Source organism: Molothrus aeneus, chromosome 6, assembly GCF_037042795.1.
Source record: "Molothrus aeneus isolate 106 chromosome 6, BPBGC_Maene_1.0, whole genome shotgun sequence".
NCBI lineage: Eukaryota > Metazoa > Chordata > Aves > Passeriformes > Icteridae > Molothrus > Molothrus aeneus.
In genome coordinates, this window is record NC_089651.1 from 36426786 (window position 1) to 36451364 (window position 24579).

A 24579-nucleotide genomic window follows, 5' to 3' on the forward strand; every position below is an offset into this window, starting at 1 on the left:
TATCACTATTTTTTCTCTTGTGTTTATAAATATTTTAAAAATTATATTTATTTCTAGTTACTATCTCATGATCCCCAAACTATGCTGCAATGCCATAATCCTGTGCATTTAATATTACTTTTTGGGAAAATTAATTGTAATGGAACAATGTGAAATAATGTAACAAAAAAATGTGGCAGTTTCCTTAAAATAAGAGTTTAGAGGTGTATATTGTGATTGATAGCAAGAATAAAAGAGGAATTCAGATAGTCAAAGAACACATACTTTTCAGGCTTCAAAAAATACTATGGTGCTGCAGTCACTTAAAGAGACAGTTGCTGAGATACTTAGGTGCCCAAACATCCCAAGGGTCTATAAGCCTGTAGGTGCTTTTTAAAGAAGTGCCTGTATAAGCTGGGCATTGATGTCACCCGGAAAATGATGGGAATTTGGACGCATGCATACGTAGTTGCGAGCTTCTCAATGTTAAAATCTTCATATTGCAACTACTTATTCCTGAGCAGATACCTACTGATTGCAGTGGAGCTTTCTACACTGGGGTCCAAATGGGTTAGTCTGTCAATTTGCAGCAGACTGCAGGAATTGAAGATAAAATGTAGAGACATTTAGTCTCTGGGAAGTTCTCACAAAGGAAATTGAATTGAGGTGGCAAAAATTTGGGCTGATTTAGATCAACGATTTTAAAGGTATTAAGTCAATATGGAAGAATAATAAATAAGACTTGATGATAATTATGCTCTTTCTTGGTGTATAAAAGTTAGTGTGGGCATAAATAGCTCTTAAATGATTGAAAATGCATTATCAGTAGGAAGAAAATGTTTCAGTGTCAAGAGCACATGAATAAAGACGTGGAAATAGCCAGGGAAACTTGACTGAGCAAAGGAGATTTTATTCATCCCCCCAAATGAACAGGTAACTTTAACTGACACATTTTCCCTTACCTCTTGCATAAGTGCTCCAAAAGAAACTGTGGCATGAATTCAGTGAAATGCTTAAACATGCACTAAACCTTAAAGCATATATGTTGTTGCATTGACCTTGCTTAAGCTGCTCATGAGTCTAGTTCCTCGCTGCACTGGGGCCAACAAACACTGCAGTTGAAGGACTGATTAAAGACATAGGTTTTAGTGCAGCCTTCAGTTCTGGGTATAGTGAAGGTAGTTATATTTGCCAGTGGTAGTTAAGCTCCTGGGCGTTCCAATTTCTCTAGGCTTCTTTTTTTCAGAATAAGGAATTTTCAAGTCCCAGTAGTACAACCAGAAGATGTGTCCAGTATTTCAAAATCCATTTTCTCTTTAATATCTGGGCTTGGTTTATTTAAAAATAAAAAAAATGTTAATGCAGCACCAAAATTATAAATAGAATAAATTATGATACATAACTGTTGTAAGCATTGAATCCTCTTTGATATTAAGCTCACACCTGTGTCTGATCATGAAACTGTTAAAATTAAACAGAATTATCCGTAAGACAGGTTGGATACTTAATAAAATATAACCCTTCTAGTACCTGCATTTTGAATTCTATGTCTCTACATCTGCATTATGAAATGTCTAAATCCTTGTGAGTGTGTGTTCACCAAAACAGTAAAGTGTTGTGGTGCTCTCGTTTATAGAAAACCCCTCAACAAAAACAGAGTTATCACATTTTCCAGTGTTCCTTTAGATGGTGAAGTAAATTATAAAGTTTTATGTTAGCATCCTGTTCCATTAACAGCTGTAAAATACATTTTCCCACAGTTGAAATGAAAAGGCCTTAAATCTTCTAGTGTGCAATCCCTGAACACAGGTAGCCTAAAGGTCTCTCCTGAAGAGTCAGCTTTTATACACTGGATCCTGAGAGGAACAAAAGACAGCCTCTACTGCCTTGATAATAAACAAACTGCTCAGTGTTGAATTGCTACACATCTGCTGTGGAAGGTAGCTGAGACACTGTTTGGATAAGAAAGACACTGTCACCTTTCTTGCAGCTACTGTGCTATTCCAGTACATTTTAAAAAAATAGGGTAGAAGTCTCTTTTGGTTTTGAAAGAAAGTTACTCCTTTTTTGAAGGAGCTGTAAGTGTAAATTTTAGCTTTCACTAGCTTTCATTAGCTTTTTAGCTAATCCCAACTGCTTTCAAAATGCTTATGCATTGCAATCCAGAGTCTCAGTGAACATATATGGTAAGCAATACCTAAAAAACCCAGTCTTTTAACATCTTTTAAATTAGTTGCCTTTTATTTCCGAAAAGCTAATATCCAAAATAGCAACAGTAAAGATGTCCAGGTTTCAATGAAATATATTTCATAAATTAGCTTATCACTGCACTGATTTAGCATGCCTAGCAGGTGAAAGACAAAAACATGTGTTATCTTCCCTAGGGAACCTTCAATGAATGTCATTCTAGCTTCATATGTCTTTCTTCTCTCCCCTTCTTGAACTGATATAAAATTCTAATGTGTGCCCTCTGGTTCCATCTTCATTGAAATCTAGCAAAACCGCTGAAGGTAAGATAGTGGCAATGGTGCATGAAAAAAGGGAAAAGGAATACAGTGATTCATAGCATACTTGAAGAAAGTTGCAGTTGTTAACAGCACTACTTTTGTGTGTAGACAGGTTAAAATGTGTCATATATCAGTGTTAAAAATAAAGTTATTCATCTTAGCTATTTTTTCAAAGTTTTGGGAATAAAAGCCGTAAAACCTATGCCATGTGCATCTTTAAAAATTATTTCACATACCTCTGAAAACAAACAAATTCACTTGTTCCCAAAGGTAACAATAGCAAAGGCAGCATTTTTACATGGATTTGCTTGTGAAATTTCTGTAGTTTTGAATAGTGATTGCTCTTTACCGAAACGCTTCAACATGTTCATGTTTTCAATCCTCTTTTGTCCATGGACATGAGTTACTAGTATAAAGTGACATATTTTTTATTTGCATTTTTCTTGGAAATCATCATTGAAAGTAGACATGGAAAGCAGTCAATAGAACATCGTTGTCAGAATTTTAATTTATAGGCACCACATGGTCAAAAATTCTTGTGTAACTTAATAAATTTGCACAAGAAAGTAGAAAATTTAACCAAATAAGGCAAAATATCCTGTTAAAAATTGGATGGATCAATAGAAGAAAGTTAAATGAAAATAACACAATACTCTTTCCTTGCATTCACAGTAATGAAAATGAAGCAAGCAGTAAAAGTGTAATTCAGAAATAAAATGCAAGGACCAAGATCTTTCTTCCTTCTGTGAAAGAGAACAGGAATGTATCTTGGCACTTGGTATGTCAAAGAAATGGAATCTTGACCAAGAGATTTGACAGGCCTTGCTGCCTTCACTGGGACAGAGTCTGTGAAAGTTGGCTGGTCCAACTTAACCATTCCATTTCACAGCTAGAGCAAAAAGCAGTAACAGCCTCATCTGGCAAACCTATACCTGTGGAAACAAGTGATCACTGGAGTAGCTGCCGTGGATTTGGAAATAGGGCTCTAGGAATTTTCTGCATTAGTCCATTTGTCGAGTCTGACTTGGTGTGCTGCCTACTGAACTTGCACTGATGTCACAGAAAACTGCACAAGTAGAACTGTGTGCAGTGTTTCGAAAATATAACAGTGAGGACATGAGGGCAGTAGGGACATCCAGTGACTTCTGACAGGCATTATCATGCTACACAATTCAGCTTCTCACTTAAAGTTTTCTGCAGCTCACAAATGCACAAGCTGATTTGGGGATTTCATCACTCACTTTTTGCCATTATTTGCTAAAAGCCAAGGATGACTTTTGGACAGTAAATCATTGAAAAGAGCTCTAGCCATCCCATTCTTAAATGACTAATGACCATACAAAAGCCACTATCACCTAACTGTATTTCAGGCTTGCATGATATTTTAGAATAACTGTAAAGAAATGGAGGTCTGGAGACAAATATTTTGAATAAGGATATTTAATTGATTCATTGGACTTGGAATCAGGCTATGAAAGTTTTCTTCATTAAAGACTTGAGGTAAGAGGGGAGAAATATAAAGTGTACTGACTATGTGAAATCAATCATTAATGTGTTTTTGACAAGACTAAGAGTCCAGTGTCGTATCTGTAGAGGAGAGCTTTCTTCCTTTTCAGACTTGAAATAAAATCACCTACTGCAATTAGTCTTTCCATAACAGTGAATTTTTCTTAGATTTTAGACCCATATTTAAGGAGCATTCAATTAACAAGTAAATAACACAAAAAGAAAAATAAGCAGGTGTGGAGACCTTGAATCACCAAAACTTTTAAGCAAGTCCATGACTTGAAGCAGTAACAATGGAAATAATACTATTGCCCTTCAATGGGACAGATGTATGCTTGAAGGTAAGCATGTGTTTTACAGAATTAGGGCTTTAGCTATTTTGTTTGTGTTTTTATTAGGAAAGTAGTGTCACTTTTCATAGACAATATTCTAGATCATATAGTTTCTAGCTAGCAAGTGGTAACAAAATATGCATTATAAGAGCCCATTATAAGAACACATTAATACCATATCCTTATGTAGTATGAAATAATACAAACCAGTTTGATTTTAATCACTTTCTCACTAAAAGAAAAATAGTAGGTTCTTCAGTGGAAAGTGGTCCATGTAGAAACCAAAACTTAACATCAGTAAGACTATTAGATAGGAAAACAGTGAAATACTTGCACATGGTAGATAATTAAAAAAAAAATTAGAATTTCTAATATTTGTTTGCTAATTATAAATTGAATGAATCCTTTTTTTCAAGTAATGCATACAGAAAATAAATCATTTGCAAAAGGATTTCAGCTCATACTAAAAGTATTTATGGACACAATGCAGAGAGTTTGGTTAATATTAGTAACAATACATCCAAAATACTTGGAGGGATACACTCCATCTTTGTTAGATTAAGGTTTCTAAATGGCTCGTAATGGATTCAAGTGTACAGCCAAATGAAGCTACATTACTCATAAGCATATGTATCCTCATATTCAAATGTAGTAAATCCAGTTAAGCTTCAGCCCTTCTTAGTTCTTCATTCATGAGATGATACCTTTACAGCAAAAGCAAATAAGTAAAAGTTTCTTTTACCCCAAATTAAAAAAAACACAACATTTTTTAAATATAAGTTTGAAGTTAGTCTTCCACAGATAGCCAATTAAATTATGCTAAAAATGACATTTTTAATTAAACACCAAGGTAAGCATAAATGGATTTCAAAATAATTAATCAAACATCAAAAAATTGAAACCTTTTTCTGCTTGAGCAGCAGAAATGAAAGAACCAGTCTTCAGGTCTCATAGAGATTCAATCTAATTTAATTCTCTGTCTTCTCTAAATAAACATTCCTAAAACCTTTTTTTCATCTGGGGGAATAAGGATGAGAGGGGTAATCAATATTTCTAGCATTTTAATTAAAACTGTTAGTGGAATAAATCCATTTAATTATCAGTTAATGAAATACAAGGTCATTTACCTGACAGGAACTTTGAAGGTGGATTACTAGCTGGAATAAAGTAGAAGAACCCAATGTCACAGCCATTTAGCTTCTGTCAAATTTAAGGTTAAAATCCTTTTAGACTATTTAACCTATTCTCTACCATTTTCTATTATTATGTCAATTGGCAAGAAGAAATACATGATCAAAACTGGCCTATCTTTAATTTTTCTCCAGTTTCTGCTAAGTTTCTAGACACCCTTTTCCTTTTTTTTTTTCTAGAGAGATGCAAAATGCCAAGGAGTCCTGGGGTATTTTGACTTATTGCAGGTCTTGCCCTTGAATAAAATTAGCATACTATGCCTAAAGATTATCAGGAAATTATTACCAATTAACAGAATAAACACAGACGTAGTGTTTATATTTATTATTAAGAAATATTGTACTTCTCTGTTTTTTTTTACCTTATGTAGTAAAGAAAAATAGGTATGTTTGTTAAAGAGGCTTCCTACTGCTGACGTTCTCATTAGATGGGTAAGAAGGAAAACGGAAACAGAAAGTGTTCCCTTTCAGTTCAGAGGCACAAATAGTGAATGCCAGCATTGGCTAGCAGCAAGACCAGCACAGAAAGAAATACTCTTTCCAGGATCCTGGGACAGCCATGCAAACACAAGGGGGGAAAAATCCACATGTAAGTGGATTGCTTTTAATTTGTGGTATGATTTTTAAGTTCAGGGTTGAGTTTATGTAATTAAAGAGGGTTATGTGCAACTCAGGTACTCAGGTAGGTATGAATTGGAATTAGAAGATCACACTTCTCTGCTATCTTTAAAAAGCGTCTATCAGTGTGACTGTTTTTGATGTTCCAGTGTCTATACTATGACATTTTAAACACAGAAAAATAAAATGCAGGATTTAAAAACTGGTTTAGTAAGTAACTTCCAAAGTGAATTCTCTTATTCACTGTTACTTTTTTAAGTGTAAGTCACATTCACCAAATTAGCTATAAACCTTCAAGTAACAAAAACAATAGTTATCATTCCACTTTATAGAAGATGCTAGCTATGTGTTTTCATATCCTAAGGAAAGTAGTGGCTCTTAACAAAAAGACATTGGATGCTATGTAGCACACACTTTTAATTTTTAGTCACTACCAAAGTGTTCCAGGTGTGTTTAAAGTTGTGCTTCAGAACATGTCAAACCCTATAGGGTACAAGATTGCTCTAACATTAGTGTGTAAGGAGAAGTATGAACCATAGATAAGGGAGGCAAAGTTTAGTGTCTTTTATCAGACCACCTTCTTGAGTCAGAAAAAGACAAGAAATCTTCAGGGATGGCTCTCAGCTCAACCCAAGGTAGGTGAGCTGTCTGCTCCTGTCATGGTTCACCTATAGTTACAAATGACTAATTTGTGTTGGAAGGAGTGGCAGCTAGTACCAGAGGTACAAAATCCAATTCCCATAGGGAACAAAATAGATTTTGTATCCCCAGCCCTTTCTTCCTGCAGCTGTATTGGAGAAGCAAGGCTGATATTTCAAGTCCCAGACCAAGTTAGTAACTGAACATGATATTGTCCTGTTTATCTCATGATAAATGTGGCCTACATTATTTTTGGAGAAGTAAAATTCACTGACTTTTCTGAATTTACTTTCCAACTTTGCTTTGCTTGCACCCTCATATCTTAACTAACCCCATCAGTTATTCAATGGCATGAATTCCCTATCTTAAAAATGTGTAGAATATTAGTGTCCAGAATCCTTGTCTTTGAAATTATGAATTTAGATATATATTAATTTTTGTCACATGATTTGTAAGAGCATGTTCTGCTTGCTTGAAAAATAAGAAAAATTCCATTGACTTTGACAGAATGCAACCCATCCTTCAGTTTCTAGGTTTACCCTATTTTGTTAGGGGTGTTAGAAGATTTTGATACTTAGCACTTTAATGACCTCACTGGGGGGACAAAAAAAGGAGAAACATTTCAAGATGTTATGTATTCAATGCACTTCATTCCCTTTATATTTATACTTCTTGTTACTGAAAAGTTCTTCGAGACAACTGTTTTTACAGAGATCACTGTGGTGAATAAGGGCATCATACCTATGATGCTGACCAGTCTGAGAGATTAATTTCTATATTTTAAACATGATAGCTTTAGCAAATTTTGAAGTGGCATATTTATAATATTGTATGACCAGTGCATGTTTTTACTATGTTAGGACTGTTTTAACTAGTTCATTTTTTAAAAAGGGTCTGAACAAGTTTGCATAAGGAAACTCAGAAATGGTAGAAGAGATGAATGAAGATTTGATATTTATATGATAAAATTTCTGGGTCAGTTAATGCAAACTTTTATTTTGATATTTAAATGGGAAGTATGCCTATTTTAACTTTATGGTAATAGAATGAAGACTGTAGTGTTTGTAACCCAACTTCATGCTCATGGAAGTAACAGCATGCTGTAAAAGCAAAAAGAAACTCTCTTTCACCCAAACTCAACACCACTTGCAGATTACTGCAATCACGATTGAAGTTTTTAATTGTATCCTTCTGTTTCTCCATTGCCCAAAAATAGGGAGGATTCCTCTGAAGCAGTGAAAGAGCTATATAGGTAGAACCAACTATTTCATTAGGTTATAATGATGACCTGGGAATGAATTTCTGATGGGGCTGTAGAGGACCTGCCCTTTTGAAGAATTGAATGGTTCATTAGAGAAACAAGAGCTTCTGTAGCTCCTTGATCATTGTGTGGTCAATATACTGTGGGTTCTCTACCTCAAGATAAGTCTACCTTGATTCTCAGTGTGTTGCTTAGAATTTTTTAAGGTCAGTTTTACATATTTTTTTCTTGTTTCTCCGTTACTTACCATGGGAAAAAAATATATAGTCAAATTCAATCAAGTAAATAAAAAGTTATGTATGGATTCATTCAGCATTGCACATAAACCTGAGTATGCACAGACCTAGAAGAACTCTCTATTGTGAAAATCACTGTTTTTAAAATGTCATCACATTTCTTTATAAGAAATATTTTTTTTCTGTTCACTGTGAGTTTCTCAGATATAAGTCAGGACAGATTTTTCGTTATTTATGCTGGTTTTGGTTTAGCTGTGGTTTTGCAGGTTATAAAATATGGTGAATTCAATAGTATGCCGTGAAAAGGACTCAGCAAATTATTCTTTTAGCTGTAATACTCTTTTACTTTCAGGGAGAATTGTCAAAATTCCACAATATGTCCTGCAGACTCCCACAAAATCTGGCAAATTGCACCAAACAGACCTAGCTTTTTTTTTAGCTGGAAGCATTTTACATTCAGTATCTGGAAAGCCTTACATTTGAGATGTGTGTGCATGTGTGCTACGAATATGAAACACAATGTAGGATTTCCTCCCATGGAGAAAAAGGACTTAAAATTGATTAAGTGAATCTTTCCAGCTTTAAATATTTTTAAAAAATCTTTATGTTTCTTTCATTAAAGTTCTTTCCCATTTAGCAAAAAGAAACAGAGCCCTGATGTGACATTGATGTTGAACTTGTAAGGAGCTTCAGAAAAGACACACTCTTTTCTCTGCACACGTGCATGTTGTCTTTGAGATCTTGGGATATTTGGATGCAATATGAATGGAGTATATAGTTCTTTAACATTAACCATTCCTTTCAATGCCAATTGCAGTGGATGTTCAGAATGTGCAGAAATTGCAGAAACAGAGCTAGGTTTAAACTGACTATTATTTGAACTGACACATCCAGCATTCTGAGAATTATATAAAAATAATAAATACATGTGCCACCTGCACATATTAAGAAAGAAAACACAGGAAATAAAGTGAGTGGGCTGGATCAGAAATCCTGTTTGTGATAATAATGAGTTTGTAGAAATGGAGCTTACTATATTTAAAGCAAAGCTGTCAGGATCAAATGGATAAATACATAGAGAAGGAAAAGATAAGGAAGTTGAAGGCATTTTTGCTTTATTTGAAAATGTAGTTTGAAAGATACTGTTAAATATTATTTCAAGAATTTTTATCTGGAGCTCTTCAACATTTAATTTCATGGACTTGGATGGAATTTCTTATGTTGTATATATCTGGAAACGTACTATGGTTCTAAATAATTTTTAATTTAATCCAGAATCGAAAGGAGATTGTCAGTATCAAAGAAAAATTCCTGCTTTTGGTCTGAAAGCATGAGTGTAACTGCACTTGTTCCCTTCCTTGTGAAGCTCCCTTGAATACAGAGCTTGTACAGCTGTAAATGGGAGCTGCTGTGCAGAAAGGCTGACCTTGAACTAGCTCAGTGGAATCACTTTGGCTCTCCAGTTACTTGATGTCCCAGAGGGGATGGCACTCCGCAGTGGGCTTTATGACACAGTTTGAAGCAACAGGCTAGTTCCTGAAGAAGTTATTTAGACTTTGGGCAATTTCAGTTCATATTCACACACATTTGCAATCATAGCATGATAAAACGAGCATGATTGGAAACAAAGCTGGTACTGTTGAAAGGACATTTGTTTTCAAAATGCCTGCTCTGGAAAATGCTGTCTTGGATTCCACCTCAGAGTTAGTAGTAACCAATGACTCTGATTACAACTGAATTATTTTAATTTATAAAGTAACTAGATACACAGACATATATAATATTTATAAATTTCAGGCAAAAGTTTTGAAGTATTATTTGAGCTTCCTTGGTATTTTAGATATTCTTAAGAAATATTTTCCACCATTTTAAATGTTCTGTTAAAACACAGATGTACATTTTGCATATCTATTTTTATTTTTAAAATATCTTGATGTATTTAAAGAAAAAAAGAATTTATATGTTGTATGATTTACAGTCTTGGAAAAAAAAACATAGTCATAACTCTGCGGTTTTTGTGATGCATGAAGATCAGATTTTTTAATGTTGGTTAATGCTTTACTAATTAAAGTGTGCATGTTAATTAAAGCAGAGGCTAATGTTAATTACCTATATTAATGGAATCTCATGTAGCACCTGCCTGAAGCAATGGGTTCAATTTTCAAAATATCTCAATTAAGACTGAAACTTTTGATTTGCATCTAGTAGGGTTTCAATTAACTCCATTGCAAACTTAAATAACACACTTAAAGGGATAATATCACCAATCACATACAGCACAGTGGAATTGGTCGGTTCAATTATCGACTACGGCTGTGAGAGCTTTCACAGTCAGTAGGTAAGTACTGTGGTATTGGCAAGTGATTATTGTCTAGGGCTGTCATCACTTCTGTGGCTGTTGTAAGAGAGATGTTAAATTGCTGTACTTGGGCCGCACTGCAATTCCATTGTTGAGGGAGACAGAAATAGAATGATGTTTTCTCACATCCAGCATTTAATGGTGAAGATTCAGCTTGTTCCTTTGAAATAAATGACCACTGTTCCATGACATGGTAAGGCATTTTATCAAATGGGAAAACAGCATTTGTGATAAAGTGCACAATGTTGCAGGGTACTTCTCAGCCAAACCATGAGATGTGATTGTATTCCCAATATCTGTTTCAGCCACCACAGCATTACGTGTTGACATAGGAGCTTTTAATGAGCAGCTTCAGGAAGCGATTAACAAAGCACTAGAAATAGATGCAATCATGCTGATTGGAAATTCTACCTAAGCTCCATAAATAAGACCATAATGTCCTGCTACCATACAACTTTCTAGGATAATTATTTCTGATAGCTCCAAGACTTGAACTTTTAATCTGAGCCTACTCCATTGAAATATTGATGGTTCAGTTACGAAGAAATCAAGATCCCTAAAAAAGCATGCTTACTTTTTCTGGTTTGGACACACAATTGAAAAGTATAGGGTTTTGTGGCTGGATCCAAATTTTGTGTGTACATGTAATGGAAAAGTGCCTCTAAGCATAATTCCTATGTGGCATCTGTGGAAACGTATTACTACAAAGTCAGTTTTCAACCATGCTCAGAAAAGAGGACCTGGAGCTCAAGGTTACTTGTGTAGCTGTAATCTCTCACCTGTGCCTATCTATTTCCTGCTAAAAATTCCCTTAGGCTTTGGACCATTCCACTATATGGATCCTGACTTCTCTGTATAATAGATTGCCTGTGCCTATTAATAAAATCTCTAATATAACCTTCCATTGTAACACTCAGGCTTAATGCCTCCATTTTAATTAATGCTATGACAAAAGCAAAAAAAAAAAAATCACAGTATCAGTTAATATGTTTAAGAAATTTGTGAAATTGTAATAAAACCTTTTTACCAAATTGCATTTAAAATATATAATAACGCTTGACTTATCAGTTTGTGACCTCTCTTAGGTCTAGATTAATCATTGTGTAATGATTCTTGTCGATATTTTCACTTCTATGGAGCCTGTGTCCCACACCATTTTTTAAGATCATTAAATGGTTTAGAACTCATACTTGTTTTTGTCTCTGAAAACAGATTACAGTCTATTGTAATCTGAGTTCCCAGAATTTCCATGTAGTGATATTCAACTTTAACAGTTTAATGTAAAAATGTAATTTATTGCCTTGTTTATGGTTACTGGAAATGTGCATCTTTTCATTAAAGTTTTCCCTTGACATATATTTGTAGTAATTGCACTTCAGATTCCTTGTGTCATTATGCATCTTCTTTTAACTGCAGAAAAGTCACATTTTCATGGGTCAGGTGTTAAACTAAAAAGATGCAGCAGATATGATTATTATATTGTGCTATGTTATTGTCATCTCAGTTATACTTACTAATGTTTGAAGGGAAAAAAAATCTGTAAATGTATAGTCACATTAACATTTGTTACACACGTATGTCATCTATGGACATTATAACTTGAGAAGGGTCATTTTGCTATTTTTCAATCTATTTCCTTTTAATTTTGAAACGAAAATGTTTGTTCATATCCATTTAAACAGCTGTCTAAACTTTAATAAAATAGCTAAATATCTCCTTTTTGTTGGACTCTCAGTAACACAGAACTCTGCCATAATAAATCTTGTATTAATATGGCAATTTTTACTACATTCTACATGAGAAATAATACAGCACCAAACAGGCAGAATCTCATGTAATGGTCATGTCTTTGATGAAAATCTGTTGAAATCATTGTATTTACAAGATTACTGAGATTAGGTCTCTCTGGGTATTAGCTGGCCCGAAGGCACTTAGCCAATTAAGGCTATTGGAAAAAAAATGAAAGCAATCCAACCTGAAGCTTTCTAAAAGGAATCTTTAACACCATTTACTTCTCCTGTATAGGGACTATAATACAGCACTTCCAATATCTTGAGCATGCTTCATTTGGTTTTATGTAGCTGGAGTGTTTTTCTAAGTATGAGACAAAAAAAGTTTAATTCATTGTTTAAATTACAAACTAAAATTACTTAGAAAGCAAGCAATAATACTGAAGAAGCAATGCTAGATTATCATTGTATTAGAGAACAAGGAAGAAAGTGACTATGCAAATTTTAATGGATTGTTATTAATGGTGATTTGAAAGGCAGACCTGCAAAACTCTTATTTTTACATTTTGGCATTCATATTCCTGCTGGAATGTTTTCTTTATAAGTTAAGAGCTTGAGTGCATTAGACAAATCAGCTGTGCAGGTTTGGCCTCTGGAATCATGAGAAGCTTGTAACAGAGGCCTTGACAAAGAATAAAGCTACAAGTGCACAGAATGCAGTCTGTTATACTGCAGCATTTTCAACAAAGATGGAAATAGAATGTTGGTGAAGTTGCGTTAGACATGGGCTAGATAGAACAAGTGGTTTATTTTTTGAAGGGTTCACATACAGTCTTTGCTCTGGAAAAATTCCCTTATATACTGTGGAAAGCTTACCTAAATAAAGCAGCAAAGGAATTTAAGTACTGGATATTGGCTTTACTTTTAAAGTTATTTTTGGAACTTTGATACATATAACATAGATGTGTATCAAAATCTACCTTAAACTGCTGAGAGAAAAGTTTTCCACTGTATTTTGTCTTGTTAAAGCTATAAAGTGTTATCACATTGGAATTGTCCAATTAAGGTGTCTGACATGTTTCTGAAAGTCAGCATTCAGCAAAAAGGGCATCTTTTATTGTTAGAAAAAGGTGATTCTTTTTGTACAGTTTTGGGCTTTAATTATTTTGCTACTTTGTTTTAGCCTTGAACAGTCTCTCTACATGAGTAGATCTTATCTTAATATTTTATATGTCTATATAAACACACTATTAAAAAAATTATTTTATCACATCTGGTTTTACTGCAAGTTGCTGCATGTCTCTAGAGGCATACAGAATTTTTTTTTTTCAAGCAGATTTATATTAGTTACAGTCTCCAGCTGTTTTAGATATCGAATCATTTCCTGTTGGTACAGTTTCCAGGACAATTCCCTTTTTTTCTTCTCAAAAGAATGAGAAATTTAATTTAACAAAGACATCCTATAATTGCCTTTGTATCTACCAAGGTATCTAGCAATCTAAATATTTTATTTTATTTAAAACATCTGTCTACATAATATCATATGACTATACAAACCTATATCAGCCTTCTGAAAGACAGCTGCTGCCACTTTTATTTCATTTATAAGAGACCAACAAAATTGCTCAAGATAAAGCCCGTCAGCCACTGAGTCATATATAAAAAAATTTTGCAAGATGAAAAATTGCTTGCATTTACAGTTCTTGTAAAACTAATCTAGGTCTTTTACAAATTTAGAAGCATCGTTTTTCCTTTTCCCTGTTCTCTTACCCCCATCCCAGTCACTATGGAAACATAGGAACTTTACATATACTTTTTTTATAAACTCCTTTTTTTTGAGATTGGACGCCCATTTCTTTTAAAGATGAAATGCAAACTAAAGTCATATCTTAATTGCCCATTTGTCGGATCTGTTTATCTCCTGCTATCTTCATTTTCACAAACATTTGGTGTGCATTATATTGGTTGAATTTTCATGCATTTTTTTATAAAATATATAGGGGAAGTGATAATGTCAGTATAGATCTTTATCTGTTTTGTGCTACTAAGCTTTACTTACAGTGATTGTAAACTGTTCCTTTGTATGAAGCAACTCATACAGAAAAGAAAATATTTAATGGATAGTTTCAATATAGGCATAGCAGCTATCCTAGAAAAATAGACATAGGTGTTTTAAAGTATGTCTAAATAAGACAAGTTTACCTTTTTCCAGGGAATTAATCAAAATATTCCTTTTTGGAGAACTAAGAGTATGAAAGGAAAATGTTTATGGTTCCCTACTGGCACACAGTTATGATTGACAGGAAAAACCAACATGAATGCCACATGAGACATCTTGTTCAGGAACTTTCAGGAGGGTAGTAAATTGGTGTTGGCACAAACACAAAAAAAATAAAATGACTTGATTCAGCAGTTTTGAATTCTAAATCCCCAGGCTCAAAAGAAAGAAGTAAATATTCATCAAATGATCAAAATTTATATTGATTTTTATTCTGCATTAGCAGCTCAAAGTCAAGATTCTTGACAGGGTGGATGTCGGTTTGAATGATTCTCTTTGAAATAAGGATACAGGCACTGGGCTGAGTGCTACTGTGCATTCCTGAACCATAGGAAAAGACTATTAGAACCCTAGGAAGCTAAATTTTTTAAAGAATAGTATAAAAGCATGCTTGTTCTGTACTGTTTTGATAACTAAATTGTTGTTATTAGTATGTAAAATGATTCTTGTTGTTCCTGCTTTACTCCATCCTTTCCATTATCATCTAAGGACAACTTTTTTTACGGTACTTCAGAAGAAATGGTACTTCTTGTGCTATATAACAGAGTTAATATCAGTGCTTCCCTAAAGAAGTGCGTTAGAGTTCTAGTCTGCCAGAGAAAAGGAAGCAAAGATTGTAGCTGCACATTATACATCTGTAATTTTGCAGTTTCTGCTAGGGAGTAAATAAAGATCTGGGGGAGGGGATGAGGGAAGGAGGATGGAAATCCAGGAAAGGAGAATGTGAGTGTGGATGCAGCACTGAAACACAAATGTGATGACTGTGATTACCGAGCTGTGAGATTTAATGAGAAAGCCTGTATTAGAGTGAAGTAGAAAATCATAACCATCACCTCTAGACTATAGGAGTATAATTGGATCTCAGCCCCAGCAAAAGTAAATAAGTAACTTAGTGACATTTTTAACAAACTTGAATATATTGAGAATAAGAGGGGAAGTTATCTCGATTACTGTATTGTTGCAGTATACTTTTTTAAAGTTTCTCAGCTTGCACTAAAAAGAGATTCATTGTCATAAAATGAAAGAAAATAGTGTGTTTTTGTGAGGGGATTAAATAAGAAGCAAAGTAAGGCAGAAATGCTATAACTATCACAGTATTAGCAAATTTCCCAAATGCCCTAGGTGCTTACAATTCAGTAAACATCTTTAACAGCATAGCTTTAAAATTAAATTTTACAAACATTATGGGTAATGCTTTAATAGTATGCAAATTGCAATGAAGTCAGCAGTGGCAAAGCTGACCTCGTAGCAATACAGATATTTTATGTTTAAAACAGTTATCTTTTTACAGTTCCCTCTACCTCAGTAAGTGTCAGGTGCATCAAGAGGCTCCTCATCAGAGGAGCATAAATAAACTCAAAGGAGCAGCAGCCTGTGCCTGATTTTTATACACAGCAAGGCAGTTGCACAAATCAACATTTTAAGCTATATGTTTTGTCATTGCTAGAATATTACTAATATTTTTGCTAAAACTCATCTATATATATGGATAGGGAAAGTAATGTAAAGGGGAATATACTTAGCCCGCATTTCCCTGCTATTTTTAAATAAATTAATTGACATTAGTTGACATATCCTTCTTCAGAGTCTGACTACTCTTGCTTAATTGTGCAGTGGAGACAGAGTAGTGTTCATATTGCACAATTTTATGTTATTAATAGTTCAATATTTAAAAAGCTGATAAAAATTCCCAGTAATTTCTCCCTGTAGGAGGAAAAAATTGTGTAGTAAGAAACCATTCACATCTCTAGGGGTAACATAGCATCAAATAGACTATCAAGGCATGGAAAGAATCTCCTTCAATTTCAGAACATGTTAAATAAGCATTCAATGAGTGTCTTTGAGGAACACAGTGTAGGAGTTTTAACTTCAAAATGTTTGACACTATTGAACCTCTCAAAATATTTCACTCAAAACATTGAAGTGAAAAAAGATTTTAGGTCAAAACTTCTGCAATTTTGTGAGTTGATATGTCTAGGAAATTTTGGAACTAGTTATTAAGCACACATATATTTTTAATGATTAGGTTAATAAATATGTAGCATTTCCCAAGTATAGAGAAGTTTAAAATGGACCTACTAGGGGAAAAAATAAGCTGCATTTGTACTACTAGTACAGCACAGTAAAATTGCTAAGAAAAGGCTGTAACATTTTTATGTTTGCTCTGCCATGCCTTCCTGGGCTGTTTTGCATAGTTTTCCATAGGAAGCATTGGTTTTGAGAAACTTACCTTTCCTTACTATTTTTAGGTAGACATGTACATGTCAATCTGCTATGGGAACAGTGGGAGGCAGAATGTGCACCAGCACTCTGGAATTTCTCTTGCACAAGTGTGCTGTCCTAAATCCTGAACCTGGGTAGCTTTAGCCTTAAGAGCATGGCTGTTCTGAATGCCCAGCCCTAGGAACTGAGCTAGGTGTGTTGCTGTGTGATTTGGTACAGAAACCCTATAGAGAAATGTGACATTTAGATGTATCTGTGCATTGGATGATAGACTCTTTAACCATCTTTTTTTTTAGGGCACTGCATTGCTCTAGAAGTGCAAACACAGAAAACAGTAGGAACAATAAGAGCTGTGCAAATAATGGAGGTTTTAATTAAGTAAGATTAAGTTTATAATTTTAGCACTTTCTGTGCATGACTAGTCTTTCCTCTTCTTGACTGTTTGAGGGTCCTGAGGCTGGCCCAGAAAGGTCTTGAATCTTCTTTATGTACAACATATTTTTGTTCTGGCCTTCTATAACAATTTTTTTTTTCTCCCTGACAGGGAAAAAACCAAGGTTGTGTTGATTAATTGCTAATTTAATAGGATAATTTCTGGGTTTGTAAGTATTGGGCTGTGTGGGTTTACAGTTGTGGCATATGAAGAGGTTTCGCTGAAGGAGATGGAAGGCATGTGGCAGCTACAAAGAAATTCACTCTATTAAGATGATGGGTTTGGCTGGATCTGCATCCTTGTTAATTTGTGTCTTCCACATGTCTTTAGCAAACACTGTTCTGTCATCCCAGCCCTTTCCACTGTCAGAGCAAGCCTGTTCCCCACCTGCCCCTCAATTATTAGACTCTCTGTCACTCTTTCTGCAGGCTGGAGATGCAGACCTGCAAGACAAGAAAAGTAGAAAAGGGTCCCAGCCTTTGTTCAGTTTCCATTCTTACAAGAACTTTTTTTCACCTGGAAATTTTGGGATGCTGTTGTCAGAAACTATTCAGTCTCAATTAACCTCTGGAGAGGTTAATTCTTTCATAATTTTCTTCAATGCTTTTTGATATTTATGATGCAGGGAACTTCTCTGGGTTTATAACTGAGATCTGTATAATGCACTGGGCATGCCATGCTCTTATGTTGTGTTTAATGTTACCTTGAATAGAATGAGAGGTGGGTGGATAGTCAGGAATAAAGACACAAAAGGTACCGATTTTAAATTAGCAGCATGATCATGGCATCTTCATGGATTTGGTCAGACAATGCTGCTGAGCCTACATTACTCATTGCATTTGCACTCCCCAGTCCTGAAGTCACAGGTCATGGCTATCTGAAAGCCAAGGGAAACCCTACAAAAAGGCATTATTCTTATTTTATAGGCTCCCCCCACCCCTCCTCCCATAATTCCTGATGGCTCTGAGAACTGTCTGAAGTTCTTCTTGCTATAACACAGCCCTAATGATCTAAAATTTCATTTTATACTGTAAAGATAGACCTAAAATTCACTGTGCTGTTACTTAAACTCTACATGGAGTTTAAGTACCTTGATATGTATGAACGTTGTTTTGTAATTTTGCTCATCCTATGTGGCAGTTTCACATTGTTGTGATGGTTTTAGCACACTGAAAAACAAGGCAATAACATTATTCTTAATATAAAAACATTTCTGAGATTTATGACAATAGAAACACTTAGCTAAGATTTTAGCTGGTAACACGCATGCCCTGATTAACAGAATTAATTTCCTGCATGATCAAAAGACAGTGTGTCCTTTTAAACAAGACTCTTAAATATTCAGCTCAAAGTAAACATTTCATGATACAGGATTTTAAAAAAAAAATATTCAGTTCTGAAGAGAGTGTGCAAGATGAAGAGTCAAAGAAGCTAAAAGCAGGAAGGATAACAGACTAAGAAAGTATTCAATAGCTGTGAAGTCTCTGTTTTAATTATGCAGAGTAGGGAGGGAAAAACAAATGCCTAAACCTAGGGTAGAAGCAGTCGCTTGAAGCCTAATGCAGTCCAAGAAGCCTAATGCTGCCAAATGATGGCCCAGCGATCTTAAAGGTATTTCCAACCTAAATGATCCCATTATTCTGTTATACAAATGCCTTTTAAAATGCTGGTGTAACTTCTTGAAGGTATTCCTTCTACCTTAGGTGTTTTCTTCCATAGAAGACCTGTTGGTTGGTGTAGGGATGGCGTGATGGATGATTAAGTCTGTCTGTATAGAGTTTTTGGACAAACTCTTGCCTGCCAAAGAATGCTTTTTGTAATCTAGATCTTCATGGAAGATATTCTGAGCCATATAATTCTCAACATAATTTATTCAGTAGCTGTACTGTGACAGAGCCAGGGTCTTTGCGTTCTGTAATAAAGCCTTCTAATAAATACGTGGACAAGTATTCAGGACATTGTGACAGAAGAAAATGCTTGAGTATTTAAGCACATAAATGCTACTCTTATCAGCTTAATTTTGGAAAGAAATTATTCTCAATTTTAAATCTCAAGAAATTTCACCAATTGCAGATATACAGGGTGACAAGCTGGAATGTGCATCCTTTTAAAAAGTGACATCTGAGTTTGCAGTTTGTTAAAATATACATATGAGTGAGTATTCTAAGTTTACATGCTGCCTGGGGCCATCTGACCACCTCCTTGTTGGCAGAAACTGGATTGTGTGCTTTAATTTCAGAGGCTGTTTTTCTTCAGCTTAAGGTCAAATAATGGCAGAGGAATGAAATATCTGTATTATATAATTCTCACTAAGTACAGTGTAGTGTGGCAGAAGTAAAGTTTCTCTACAGAACTGTAAAGAAAGGGTAATGCAAGATAGGATATTTTCATCACTTACATTTAACTGAATTATTATATATAATTTGTATATCTAAACCACAGAATTATTTGCCTACGTGGTTCCTAACAAATCACTTGTGCTCCCTGGGAGACACTGTCTGAAAATACTTTCCTTTCAACACCAAATTAATGATATTTATTCTAGTAAATTCCAAAATAAATAAATAAAAAAAACAAACTATAGCAGAAAATCACTGAGTTCATATCTCTAATTTACATTGGTGTAAATTTTGAGTCTCTTGTTTGACACATTATACCATATAACCTTTCATTCTCCTTCCTCCTACAGTAAGAGTCATTATCCCTTGCCTTTCTCCACTTCAGAATAAGGTCATTCCAACGTGTAGGTCTAATAAAAAATACAATGTATTTTCATTGATTTGTATTGTCACTGATTACTCCTTCATGTTATATAGTGATCTGTATAGTAAAGGACGTTTTATGTTGTCCTGCAAAGCCAGTCTTAAGGAACAGATTTGTACCCCAGGCTCTCCCAGTTTATTTATAAGTTCTTGGTTTTAGAAAATGAGCTTTAGAAAATAGCCTTGAAATTATATACCATTATTAATCCATCACTAGAACTGAGTATTAGGCACTAGTTTAGATTTTTTTTCACTTTTTTTCCCCAGACTACAGTTTTTTCATAGTCTTGTTTAGAGACTGGTTGCTTCAGGCTCAGGAAAATGAGAGAATTTTTTCATTTGATTATTGGAAATATTTTAGTTTAATTTACAACAGAATATTTTAAACTCATTCCATCCTAGTAGGTAGAGAATCCCTACAAGTGTGTAACAAGACCGTCATCAGCATCTTCATTGTCTTTTTATTGCAAAAATGGTCACTTAGAAGAGGACCATGAAGTGGAAAACTACTGCTGCGTATAATTCCTCGCCATTTTTTTCCTCCATGTTCAATTTTTCACATATTCAAATGTACTACATCCTCAAAAAAAAGAAGAAACTGAATTTCAATTCTAAGATGGGGCACTAGGAGTAAGTGAATAATTACCTCCTGCCCAATTTCTATTAGCAATATTTGGGACTATGCATATCCCAGTAGACTTTTTGAGGGTTTGCTTTGTCCATAAAGGTGTGTTTGTTATAGAGATTGTTCTTAAAGTTTGTGTTATGTAATGAATTATATGTAGGGCAATCTGAAAATGCACACAATGTAGGTTTAAATGTAAATCAAGTAGCTTTTCTATATTTGATTGGGAATTTATAAAGTTGTTTCTTTATTCTCCCAGAATATTGCAAAACTAGTTCTTCATTACCACTAAAGATTTAAAGTTGAAAATAAACTGCAGTAATAAACTGCAGTAGGTTTATTGCATATCTGTGCTCTGTACTTTTTTCTATATTGTGCCTTGTACCTGTTAGCTCAGATTGTGTAAAATGTAGTTTTTTGAGACTGATCAATACCTACTCAAGGTCTTCAAAGCCTCTTTGGATTTGCAGTTGATATCAGTATAACAGAGACAAAAAAAATGCTTAAGTACAACAGTGAGATAGATGAGTACATAGAGAAAAGAAATCAGAGAGATCCATCTGAAACTCTGTGCTGTCTGAGTTTGAGTTGCTGTAATTGTTCACGAATGTTGAAGATAGAAATTGGATTTAAAAATAAAAATAGTTGATTTATAGAGAGATCATATTTCTGAAGTGAAGGAACTGGGTTGTATTCAGGCTTCATGGGGTGTGCCGTTGATGGAGCTCATAATCCTTAGTATAAGAGGGCCTTATAGCTGCAAGGAAGAAATTGTGTATTCTCATTTATCCCTCTTCATATATTTACCTACTCTTTACATCCTGCTTTTTCTTTCCCCCACTATTGTATTTAATCGTTGATTTTCTTCTCCCATTTTCCATATTTGTTATTGGTTTCCCTACAAATATTTTTGCAAGTGAACAGGGCATGACCAACCTGTGAAAAGCTGCTGCCTTTATTTTTAACATTTTTTTATTTTAAAATACGAGGAAATTGTAGGATGGGGAATTAGAAAATACAAGGGAAAAAAACTATCTGAATTATTGTGATAGTTTTGCTATTTAAGAAATAGCCTGTGTTCACACAATTCAGGGCTCAGTTTTAATTATGATGTGTGGTGTTCCAGAGCTTATGCTACTCCCTCTTTTTAGTGTCTTGGGGTGGGAGGGGTAAGGAAGGTTGTGTACACAATTTCCGTAACAGCCAAGAAGACCCCAAAACCTCTACCTAAACTGTAGCCAAAACCCACAGACAAAAATGTAGGAATTACTTATCTTGATTTACAAACCTGTCCTGAAAATAAGGGAATTTTTTTGCTTCAAGTTTTCCACAAGATTTCTCCTCTAGGCTTAAAATGCTCACAGATTTTAATTGATAGATCTAATTGTTTTAGAAAATTACTGATCACTGACAGCAGGGCTTTAGACTGAATGTGTCATGTCAACATATATAACAGAAATTAAAATTATAACAGTGGATTACTGCTTTGTGGTAAAAAATAAATTAAATTAACTGATTCATAGCCTTATGTGCACAATGCAAAATACTCTGCTGAAAGACTATCCTTACTGGTGAAGAATCCTTCCAAAAAAAGAAATTTGTTCAGGAACCTCTGTATACTGTGGAAGTGGACTGTTTATCAGTTCAGAGGAAAATGCACTTGGGGGTGGAAGCAGAACAGGAAGGTGATGCAGCTTATTTGCTGCCGTGTCTGTTTCTGAGTTATAGAAATGGCAATTTTAATTATAGTTTCTGAGAAAGCAGAATATTTATAGCTCTCTCAAAACTTAGCATTTTACTCTAACTGGACAGTCTCAGCTAGTTTAGATAATGTTTCTTCACTGGTAACTTCTGTGATTTAATTTTCCACTATTTTAAAATAGGTATGAAAGCCTTGAATTATATTTAAATACACAGTGAACAACCTGCATGGACTAGTCAGAATTTTTATCTTCTATCTCCTTGGAAAATTGCTAGCATTTTCTGTATTTTCTGGGGTTGTTTTGCATGTTGGTTTGTTTTTAAATTTCTCAAAAACATATTGGGATTTATTGAAAAACATGACTAATTTCACTGTAAGAAGCAGCTGAGATAGAAAGCTATAAAAGTTTGAATGAGAAATTTTAAAAGGAAATGGAATTTCCAAATCACTTATTTTTCAGCAAAAATTACACTAAGGCAAGGCCTAAGCAAATATAGAAACTGTTATTGCCACTAGCTTATAAAGACATTCCAGTCTTCTTTCAGACCTTCCCTACTGACATTCTTCAGTGCCTGTTTCCCTTCACTTGCTTGCATTTTTCTTACGTTTTACAGACTGCCATTCTCTCTAGCCCTTTCACTTCTTTCTCTTTATGACTTCTGTTGTTCCACAGATTGGTAACTCTGCTGTGCTGTCAGCAAACAAATAAACTCTTTACTTCCCTGCCTCACACAGCAGAAAATACAGAAGAGTCCTTATACAAAATTTCCTCCATGCCATTTGCATTTACTTACCATAGCACCAAATAGTTAAGCAGGCATTCCACTGCTAATGGAAATAGCAGTATGTAGTTACACAGAAGTAGTGATTTTTTGAAGCATTATCAGAATTTGTAATGCGTTTTTCTTTCAATGAAGTATATTAAAAGAAAACAATGGCATATCAGCCCCAAAGTGCTTTTGAACTTACTCTATGCTCTGTTCTTTCTGCTGTTCCTAGGGGCAAGTGTGGCCAACAGCAGATTTTATCCTTGTGTCATCTGGTTCTGTGAACCTCAGAAGAATACTGATCACCACAGCTGCAATAAATAAAGTGTCTATTCAATAAGTTATGATGCCAAATATTATTCCACATTCTTCTGGACAGGCACAGTCTGATGGAAAACAGCGCATCTCACTTATTGCCTTTTTCCTTGCAATTAAAGTTGCTGAGTAATCGGTCTGTTCCAGATACAGGAAAGGAGAATGTGAATAATGCCAATCTGCTTGGGTTTGTTTACAATTACTATTTAAAGGAAAAATACCTGTAGCAATATGGCTTTCATTAATTATGAAGCACAGACAGTGTGTTAACAACATAAATCTTGAAGCCTGTAAGAAAAATAACTATGTATCTACCTGTTCTATCATGGTGCTTGGTTTCTAATATCTTTTTTATTCATGCTTAGACATTTTTATGCAGCATTTGATTGGATATACATCTCATGGAATATATAACACATTCTCTGATAGAAGCTTCAATAGTTCATTTCTAGCATTTGGGATTATGCTGTAGTTCTTTTCTGACTTAATGGTTCAGCCTTTTCACTATCACATACAAGGAGAAAACCAATGGTGTGAATAATTTGGTTAAAACTGTTGCAGTCCAAAAATATTTGTTTCAAATGCATTCTTTCTGAATTATTTTTTTAATGTTCTATTTTGTTTTTTCCCCTCTTTGTTTTCTTTTTCTAGGCTGAGGTTCAGCTATGCTATCTGGAAGCACAAAGAGATGCTGTTGAACAGATGTCCTTAAAACTGTACAGTGAGCAGTACAACAGTAGTAGCAAGCGAAAGGAAGAGTTTGCTGATATGTCAAAAGTTCACACAGTGGGAAGTAATGGGTAGGGAACTATTCCTTTTGTTGTTTTATTCTCACTGATCTGTTTTGGTATTTTTTTACACGATTATACTTTTTCTTACTACTAGTTAACCAGGATTTTTCCTTCTAGGCCAAGAGGCAGGGGAAAACTGTTTTTATTGCTCTCTTTTTTTAAAAATATATGGATGCAAAAATAATGTGTTCTGGATAATTTATCCAAATGATGGTTTGTTCATAGGAACACCTAATATTATGTAATAGTAAACTGTTATATGGATTTTAAAAAAATTATTGTGTCCTTTTTCTTTAGGCTTTTCTTCTCCAGCAGCTACATATTAT

General features: G+C 34.5%; 1 protein-coding gene across 1 annotated transcript in view; it reads left to right on the forward strand.

The window, feature by feature from the left end:
• The window catches only part of AKAP6 (A-kinase anchoring protein 6), a 257416-nt gene that overhangs the window by 151059 nt on the left and 81778 nt on the right, over positions 1–24579 (forward strand). Inside the window, exon 8 of the mRNA XM_066552840.1 lies at positions 24114–24262. Coding sequence (XP_066408937.1) covers positions 24114–24262 — 149 coding nt within the window. The remainder of the gene's footprint in view (positions 1–24113; positions 24263–24579) is intronic.